At 33.2% G+C, this 10,307-nt stretch overlaps 1 protein-coding gene across 2 annotated transcripts; it reads right to left on the bottom strand.

Moving 5' to 3' along the window:
* Positions 1-1,209: 1,209 nt before the first annotated feature.
* On the bottom strand, positions 1,210-8,668 carry LOC139521873 (uncharacterized). Of its 2 annotated transcripts, none has more exons than XM_071315546.1 (2): positions 8,353-8,668; positions 1,210-3,785 (listed from the first exon to the last, which is right to left on the bottom strand). In XM_071315546.1, exons 1-2 carry the CDS (start codon positions 8,552-8,554, stop codon positions 2,650-2,652), a joined length of 1,338 nt encoding a protein of 445 aa, XP_071171647.1. In that variant the 5' UTR covers positions 8,555-8,668; the 3' UTR covers positions 1,210-2,649. The 2 variants fall into 2 exon arrangements, with proteins under 2 accessions (XP_071171647.1, XP_071171646.1); XM_071315545.1 differs by lacking the exon at positions 8,353-8,668 and adding an exon at positions 5,021-5,226.
* Between the last annotated feature and the right edge of the window lie 1,639 nt (positions 8,669-10,307).

The raw sequence follows: 10,307 nt of genomic DNA, 5'->3' as shown, positions 1-10,307 counted from the left end.
CTCTCAAAGTTCAAACATTCCCATGTTATTTTGTATTCTAAAAACATTCATTGTACATGTACTTTTAGATTAGATAACTGCTGCATCTTTGGTATTTAATAAAAAAAAATGGATTCATTAAGAATTTTTCAAATGTCGATAGTTCCAAATAGATTAATATTTTTATTCATTCCATACATGCCATATGGCTTTCAAACATGTATCATAAATTTAACATTCTAAATTAAAATAAACAATTTTAAACATAACCAGGTGCTCCGCAGGGCGCAGCTTTATACGACCCCAGTGGTCGAACCCTGAACAGTTGGGGCAAATTTGGTCACAATATTCAAGCTTGATACCGTCTGAATTTTGATTGTGATCAAATTTTTGACATAATATAGGTTTTTGCCACAAAATTAATGTAGTTCAAGATCTAACACATCTATTGCACAATACTGTGCAATTGAATATTTCAGAGAGATCCATACACTTAAACACAAGTTATTGTCATGATTGTTTGGAAACTAGAAACATGCTTCTTTTTGGCCCTTAATTCCTACATATTTTCGGCAATTAACCCAAAACTTAATCCAACCTCCCCTTTGTTATATTGTACATTGTGGTACAATTTCAGAGAGATCCATGCAATTACACACAAGGTATTGTCTGGAAACTAGAAAAATGCTTGTTTTGGCCCCTTTTTGGCCCTTAATTCCTAACTTTGGCCCCATAACCCCTTAAATGAATCCATACCTTCTACTTGTGATTTTAAACATTGCAGTATACTTTCAGAGCAATTGAAATACTGGTAAACAAGTTATTTTTTTCTTTCAAAATTTTGTACATGTACATGTATCTCAGAAATGAAATTACATGGAATAAAATCTACTATAGTAGACAATACCATAAAATGTTTGATCCATTTAATGACATGGGTGCAAAATCAGAATGTGCCAAAATTTGGGAACCATGATTAATTTAATGTTTGTCAAGTAACATAATTAATAGCAAGAAAAGAATATCAATTTGAAAATCAATCTTATTCTTTAAAATTTTGCAAGTTAATAAATAAATGTTTGAAAAATTATGTTTATGTAGGTATAATAAACTTATAAATCTCATTTTTTAAAATAATTAACAGGCATAAAAGTAGCCCAAAAATTATGTGTTACATCATTGTTTCAAACTTTTAAAAGACAATCAAATAATGTTATTATTTTGGCAAATTTCAACAAGAGTGCACACACTGAAATGTCTCGCCTTCTTTACTAATCATTGATATTATGTTGATACTCCTAAATATAAAGCTTTATTACGACTGTCACATAAACTTAACATGAACCATGAAAATGAGGTCAAGGTCAGTTGAACCATATGCCAGGCAGACATGTACAATTAACAATGCTTCCATACACCAAATATAGTTGACCTATTGCTTACAGTTTAAGAAAATAGACCAAAAAACAAACTTAACACTGAGCAATTAACCGTGAAAACCAGGTCAAGGTCAAATAAAACCTGCACGACTGACATATAGATCATAAAATATTTCCATACACCAAATATAGTTGACCTATGACATATAGTATTAGATAAAAAGACCAAAACTCAAAAACTTAACCACTGAACCATGAAAATGAGGTCAAGGTCAGATGACATCTGCCCGCTAGATATGTACACCTTACAATCATTCCATACAACAAATATAGTAAACCTATTGCATAAAGTATGAGAAAAACAGACCAAAACACAAAAACTTAACTATAACCACTGAACCATGAAAATGAGGTCAAGGTCAGATGACATCTGCCCGCTTGACATGTACACCTTACAATCATTCCATACAACGATTATAGTAAACCTATTGCATAAAGTATGAGAAAAACAGACCAAAACACAAAAACTTAACTATAACCACTGAACCATGAAAATGAGGTCAAGGTCAGATGACACCTGCCAGTTGGACATGTACACCTTACAGTCCTTCCATACACCGAATATACTAGACCTATTGCTTATAGTATCTGAGATATGGACTTGACCACCAAAACTTAACCTTGTTCACTGATCCATGAAATGAGGTCGAGGTCAAGTGAAAACTGTCTGATGGGCATGAGGACCTTGCAAGGTACGCACATACTAAATATAGTTATCCTATTACTTACAGTAAGAGAGAATTTAACATTTCAAAAAATCTGAACTTTTTTTTCAAGTGGTCACTGAACCATGAAAATAAGGTCAAGGACAATGGACATGTGACTGACGGAAACTTCGTAACATGAGGCATCTATATACAAAATATGAAGCATCCAGGTCTTCCACCTTATAAAATATATAGCTTTTAAGAAGTGAGCTAACACCGCCGCCGCCGCCGCCGTAGCCGCCGCCGCCGGATCACTATCCCTATGTCGAGCTTTCTGCAACAAAAGTTGCAGGCTCGACAAAAAGCATGTTATGATTGAAAATGCTTCAGTAAATTTGATATTAAAAGTAACTGCCTTCAAAGGCTTTTAAATATTTTGGATTAATTCTGCCATTTATAAAAGCCAAAAACTCACTTTGGACACATGAAACTGATAAAGTGTAATTTATAAATAAGCAAACAACATTTACATGAACAAGCATTTACAGTCCATCTGGTTTTGAGTAATTTTGTCAAATATATTCTTATGCATTTTCATTCACAATACACTTTCTGAAATTTGCAATAGAAAAACACACAAAAATAATTCTAGACCCAAGTATAAGTTTGCCTGATGGCAGTTCATTTTTCAAGATCTTAAATGTTTTGGCTAATCCAATAACTCGCTCTATGTGAATTCTTTTGGATGCTACTCTCCTGTCCCTTACAACTTCCTCGGGTTCCAACTGACTTTTTCCTTTAAGCATAGTGGGAGTGTTCACTTTCACATCTTGTGCTGCAAATAAATCCTGAACCATTATTCCTCTGTCTGCCATTATGCTATCTTTCTGTTCAAATAAGTTCAAGTTCAGCTGAAGCAATTCAGACTTTTCTATGATCTGACGGTCATTTGCTGAACCCCCATAAGCATCACTTACATATGATACTGTGCCTCTTGGTGTGCAACCTATCATGGTTTTAATTGTGTTTTTATGTTTGTAGCTAGACCATGTCACACTTTGTGCATCAACATGTGATGGCTTCTGTATAGGGGTTTCAGTAGCATCTAATATCACCCGGGTAGTTGCAAATTTGTACTTAAAATCATCTGGCATATAATCAGTCACAATATCTCTAGATGGCCATATGTTAATCTCTTTTAATTGAAAGTACATGAAATTTATCCAAGTTATGACAATCTTTGACACAGTTGATTCAGACACTTCAAATAAAAAACTTAATTCTAAATCTTCTTTGTTCTGACGTAACTTCATTAAACACATAAACAGTTGATCTTTTGGTGTCAAAGACAGACATTGGTAATTTAATTCAGTTACAGCTGGGCCTAAACAATTGAAAAACAGCATAAAATGCTCATAGTCCCTGAATGAGGTATAACATTGGACACGTTTTGGATCATTCTCTAAATTCTCAATACTGAATCTTCCAAGTAAGGTACAGTGCACTCCCATTTCCTGTTGCATAGGCTCAATGCCATCTAAGTCATCAAATTTTTCTTTGACCTCAGCCTCGTTATCAACCTCAACTTCAAACTGTACATTATTGACCACGCTTAAGTCCACATCATCTCGTCTACTGTATTTTGATGATCTGGGTGAAGAACTTTCCCTAAACAAAAACAATGAGGGGACAGCATCTGGAAGAAGCCGCTTACGTGACCCTAAAAAAAAAGGGCATTTTATGATACTTCAATCAAAATGAAAGAAAAAACATTAAACAGGCCATAACAAAAAACCTGTTATTGTGATACATGTAGTACTGTAATAATGTGTTTGAATCATTTTCTAGAAATTTGACAAAATATAGCAACTCCCCCTAGCCCTTGAAACTCAAGGTATTCCTATAAAATACATGTAGGTTAAAAAAAAGATTACTAATTGTCCTTGTGAATTTTCAAGTCATATTTTTTTTTTATAACAAATTTAAAAATTGAATGAATGGTTTATGTTTAGTGGCAAATATTACATGCTTATATCAGGAGTTAAACCTGTTATTGGATACTAATAATGTGTTTGAATCAAGCTTTTTGCCAGGCAGATATTTTTTAAATAAACTATTTCAAGAAGTCATGTCAACTCTCCCACTCCCAGACAAATTGATCTGATTCAAGAGTCTTCACTTTTATCCCTAAATGTTGTGTGCGTAGCTGTGTAGCAGCAAGTACCAATTTTGAAGTTTTCAATTTAACTGGTATCAAACTATCAAATGCTTGAACACCTAAACTGCATCAACAAAATTTATTTGACGACAAGTTAGTAAACAAAGATGCAGCATTTCATTCAAATATTAATGAGTGATTGCAATAAAGTTACTTAACAAAATGTAATATAACTATAATTTGATTTCACTATATTAAGGTGGTACCTAACACTACAGGGAGATAACTCTGTAAAGTCAGCTTAACGTTATAATTACGTTGTGTTGTAAAGGGAATATTAAGCTTTTCAATGATAAAAATTGGTGTTTGTCAAACTGCTGTATATAACCAGTGTAATTTTTCTGACAAAACGGTTGGTTCAAAATTTTTATATTTTTGTTAAAGGGTCAAAGTAAATACTGTGTTAAAATTTGATGAAAATGAAACGAGCCAAATTAATCTTAGTGAAAGTGTTGGGTACTACCTACATTTTTTTCTGATACAATATAATTATTTAACTTATTATTTTAGATTGTACCATCTGTCTAATGAATGAGTTATTGCCCTTTGTACACAAAACATTTATTAGTTGTTCATTATTTATTCATGTGGTTATTTTTAATGTACCGGTATGCGGTAAATATATAGTTATTAATATAAATACATTTATACATGTCAAATGCAGATGTTGCATTATAAATCTGAGATGAATTTGTTTTTTTATTCTGCCTTTATAACCTAAAACCATAAAGTGATACATTTCAACAATACTGAATTCCTGATTCCAGACATTAGAGACTGTGTGTTGGTCAGATCAATGCTCCCTTTCAAAATTAATGTGCATCCAGGTTTTCTGTAAAAACAAACAAAAAACACAAAGCAAACAAAACAAATATCATGCATTTTAAAAATAACAGAAATTCAATAGTAATGATACAATAAAATGAATTTGACTGGTCTGAGAACGAAAAGAAATTGACCATGGAAAAAAAATGCCAAATTACCAAAAGGATGTATAGGAATAATGATGTGCTCTTTCAAAATTCGTTTGAGAGTAAAACAGAATACTGTTAGTGTTATCCATATTAACACAAGTTGCTCATTAAGGCAGATCTAAGAGGTAAAACAAATTAATGTTTCTTATTTACCATTTTAAGGCTTTTTATAGCCAGCTATATATATATGGTATGAGTTTTTCTCATTGTTAAAGGCAAAAGTTGACTGTAATTGCCTACATCCACTTCATTTGAAGTTTGCTAGTAGACAGCAGTTGCAGATCCAGAATTTTTCTTAAGTGAAGGCCCACTGACTGTCTAAGAGAGGGCTGCTATGGTCATGCTTCAATGGATTTCTATATAATCAATGAAATTTTTGCTAGAATAGGAGGGGGAGGGCCCCTGGAAGGCCTCTACCTCTGGACAGTTGTCTCACTGACAAGCATACAACTTCTAATTTTTATGTAAATACTAATTTATTGAGATAAGCCCTTTTTAGCTCACCTGGCCCGAAGGGCCAAGTGAGCTTTTCTCATCACTAGGCGTCCGGCGTCCGTCGTCGTCTGTCGTCGTCCGTCGTCCTGCGTCCGTCGTCGTTAACTTTTACAAAAATCTTCTCCTCTGAAACTGTTGGGCCAAATTAAACCAAACTTGGCCATAATCATCATTGGGGTATCTAGTTTAGAAATTGTGTGGCGTGACCCCGCCAACCAACCAAGATGGCCGCCACGGCTAAAAATAGAACATAGGGGTAAAATGCAGTTTTTGGCTTATAACTCAAAAACCAAAGCATTTAGAGCAAATCTGACATGGGGTAAAAATGTTCATCAGGTCAAGATCTATCTGCCCTGAAATTTTCAGATGAATCAGACAACCAGTTGTTGGGTTGCTGCCCCTAAATTGGTAATTTTAAGGAAATTTTGCTGTTTTTGGTTATTATCTTGAATATTATTATAGATAGAGATAAACTGTAAACAGCAATAATGTTCAGCAAAGTAAGATTTACAAATAAGTTAACATGACGGAAATGGTCAAATGACCCCTTTAAGAGTTATTGCCCTTTATAGTCAATTTTTAACCATTTTTTGTAGATCTTAGTTATCTTTTACAAAAATCTTCTCCTCTGATAATATGTGGCCAAATTAAACCAAACTTAACCACAATCATCATTTGGGTATCTAGTTTAGAAATTGTGTGGCGTGACCCCGCCAACCAACCACGATGGCCGCCACGGCTAAAAATAGAACATAGGGGTAAAATGCAGTTTTTGGCTTATAACTCAAAAACCAAAGCATTTAGAGCAAATCTGACATGGGGTAAAAATGTTCATCAGGTCAAGATCTATCTGCCCTGAATTTTTCAGGTGAATCGGACAACCTGTTGTTGGGTTGCTGCCCCTAAATTGGTAATTTTAAGGAAATTTTCCCGTTTTTGGTTATTATCTTGAATATTATTATAGATAGAGATAAACTGTAAACAGCAATAATGTTCAGCAAAGTAAGATTTACAAATAAGATAACATGACCGAAATGGTCAGTTGACCCCTTTAGGAGTTATTTCCTTTTATAGTCAATTTTTAACAATTTTTTGTAAATCTTAGTTATCTTTTACAAAAATCTTCTCCTCTGATAATATGTGGCCAAATTAAACCAAACTTGGCCACAATCATCATTTGGGTATTTAGTTTTAAAAATGTGTGGCGTGACCCGGTCAACTTACCATGATGGCCGCCATGGCTAAAAGTAGAACATAGGGGTAAAATTCAGTTTTTGGCTTATAACTCAAAAACCAAAGCATTTAGAGCAAATCTGACATGGGGTAAATGTTCATCAGGTCCAGATCTATCTGCCCTGAATTTTTCAGGTGAATCGGACAACCTGTTGTTGGGTTTTACAAAAATCTTCTCTGAAACTACTAAGCCAAGTTAATTATAGATAGAGATAATTGTAAGCAGTTAGAATGTTCAGTAAAGTAAGATGAACAAACACATCACCATCACCAAAACACAATTTTGTCATGAATCCATCTACGTCCTTTGTTTAATATTCACAAAAACCAAGGTGAGCGACACAGGCTCTTTAGAGCCTCTAGTTTTGTTTGAATTGCTTCATATTTACTCATGTGTGATATTTAATAACCAACTATATGGCATGGGGTGTCTTCTTGTAAGATGTGTCAATGATACTCAAGAATGTGATGATGTCCTTGTCAGATACACATGTCATATAATATACATGTATATGAATCAATGATATTGTAACCAAAGGTAAAAACATATTTGCACAACTTAAACAAATAGTTAAAATACAAGATTGTGTCATTTATCTCATCTAAATGTTCATTCTTACATAATCATATAATACATCTTTAAACTTTTAAAAGTAAAATATCCAGGTTATAGTGGAAGCCACATGCAGCTATAAATAGTTTGTTGCTAGAAACACAATTGTCATTCAATACTTTGTATGTTATTAAATTTGATTGCAAAGTGTAGGATGAATGTATGAAGACCCATCTGAAATAGATACATGTATTGTAGACAAAATTTAATGTCTAATCAGCTAGACAAAACTATATTTGGGAGGTTCGAAAAGCTGTCACCTTCTAGGTACATGTAAAAATGTATGTGACTATGTCCTTAAAGGCCCAATTTATAGAAAGGTAAATAAATACTGTAATTTTACCCCCCAAAAAAGACAAGTTTAATGAAAAAACTCATTCGACACAATATTGCATTTGTAGAAATTGGTTTATAAACATGATGAAAAATGAATATATATGTAGTGATTCTTCAAACAAGCACACAAGCCCAAGCTGCTAAAAAAATACAAAGACCTGTTGCTCAGTACAATAAATATGATAAAATATATAACTGATACATATTTTAAAAAATAAACAACGAATTTGTGCTGCCAAAGTGCACTGTGGAAACTGATTTATATTCATAATCATATTATATTTGCCATTATCTGCGCTTAAAATTGACATCCACTTGTGAAAGGTATATGACTTGTACTTGGAAGTATCACTACACTTTAAAATTCCAATAAATATTAATAAATATTAATGTTATTCATCATTGAAAGTTATCTAACCTAATAGTCCAGAAACTCTGTAGTCAGCCTCCTTGAAATGGGCGGCACAAACAACGTCATGTTTCCCTGGCTTCCAGAGACCTTTTGTGGTAGAGTCTCTTCTTTTAATAGCCACTCTCCATCTAAGTTGCAATTCTCTTTCTTCAGGAAACTTGTGACCACCAGAATTCCTACATCCAGGAACACTACAATACTGTGGCATCTTCTTTAATCTTTAAAACTCGCGGTGTTTACGTTGACAACAATATGGCGCTTTTTCGATAGGTCACGAGGAGTTCCGAAAGTATAATTGATGGAACAATACGCCACCTATTAGCGAAAAAAACGTAGGTGCAAGCCAATACGCTTTTTTTCTAATTTGAAATTCTTCACCAATTTAATCAAGACTTTGTACAAGGTCACTTTATTTTTATATTCAGAGCGTTCGCTTTTCTATTTAATCTGTAGTTTCGTTCGCTTGCTTTTCGATTTCGGAAACGCTGTATTTCCGGTATTATTTGCAGTGCAAAATTACTAAGAGGGGTTTGAAAAGATTATTGCTTCAATCTTTGAAAACAATAATATAAATACCAAGTTTCTTGAGTGAATTGTCGTCATAATATATATAACCGGGTATCCAGTTTCATAATTTATTGTGACTTCGTGTCATTTTCACCAGAAATCCGCTGATATTTGATAGTTTTTGCTATTTTGATTTTATATCCTTTTTGTTTATACAGCGCATTAACTGATTAGGTACTTGTTCATTCCTGGCTTTCAATTATTCGGCATAAATGTTCCTGATGCAGGTAACTAAAAAACAACACTTCAGACGACTGTAATGTATAACGCGTTGTTATCAGTTTTTACTAAGTTTCTCTGTACACAGTCTTTTTGAAAGAAAAGAAAAAAGGATTAATAATTAGTTTCCGAGAGTTCCACCAGCCCAGTTGTCATCTTTGTCATTGTTCTGACATGAAATAACATTGATATATTACTTGTCTGTTAATTTACTGTTTATAAAATGTTTAAATAATCTAAAACACTATTTATTCCTACGATGGTTCAACTTTGTACTTTTGGCTTTACAACTGCATCGGCAAAACAAATTCTTTTGGCAATAAAGGTGGCGAAAACAAATGTAACCATCGGAAAACCTGATGTTGCAGTGTTATATGTAGGACTATGGTTGTATTTTCTGGATTGGTTATTATTCTTTAGAAACTTGTAATTTAGTTTACAATTATAGAAGCTAACTTCTATTGAAATTACACATTTTCAAAAAATGAAATATCTCTCGAAGTTTGATTGAAACCAGGTAAATTTCTGCTCATTTAATAATGCAGTTTCAATTAATACAACTGCGTTTAAATAAATTTATTTTTAAGTAATGGCAACATTCCGTATTTCAGTGTTTAAAAATAAACATTGTCTCTAAAAATTATATATGTACTGAAAACCTATTCTTATCTCATTTTGCGATAAATGAAATTACCTTCATGTTATTACCTATAATTAAACCCAATTCGATGTCTTGTTATTTTTATGCATATAAGTAATTCAAATGTTGTTGGAATTGTGTTGTGAATTCATGAGACAGCTTTACACCTTCCATTTATTGGAAATCGCAATATTCTGCTTTTTATCCACCAAAACGCATTGGGAATGGATGCAGCACTTTTAATATTAGAAGTGACCGTTTGGAATAAACAATATTTCTTTTGACATAAAATTCTAACAGGAGGATTTTTTTTTTTAAATAAAGTAGCAAAAGGGAAAACTCGAATGGAAGATTTACAGGTAACAAAATTGGGAATGGAAATGGGAAATATGTCAAAGAGACAACAAACCGACTAAAGAGCAGATAGCAGCCGAAAGCCATCAATGGGTCTTCAACGGGGTGATAAATCCTGCATCCGGATGTGGGCATCAATTGGTCCATAAACAAAGTCCATCACCAGAAGAAAAAAAGTAAA

The sequence above is a fragment of the Mytilus edulis genome, chromosome 4 (genome assembly GCF_963676685.1).
Source record: "Mytilus edulis chromosome 4, xbMytEdul2.2, whole genome shotgun sequence".
NCBI lineage: Eukaryota > Metazoa > Mollusca > Bivalvia > Mytilida > Mytilidae > Mytilus > Mytilus edulis.
Note: the sequence above shows the minus strand (reverse complement) of the source record. Positions and strands in the feature narration are given on the sequence as shown.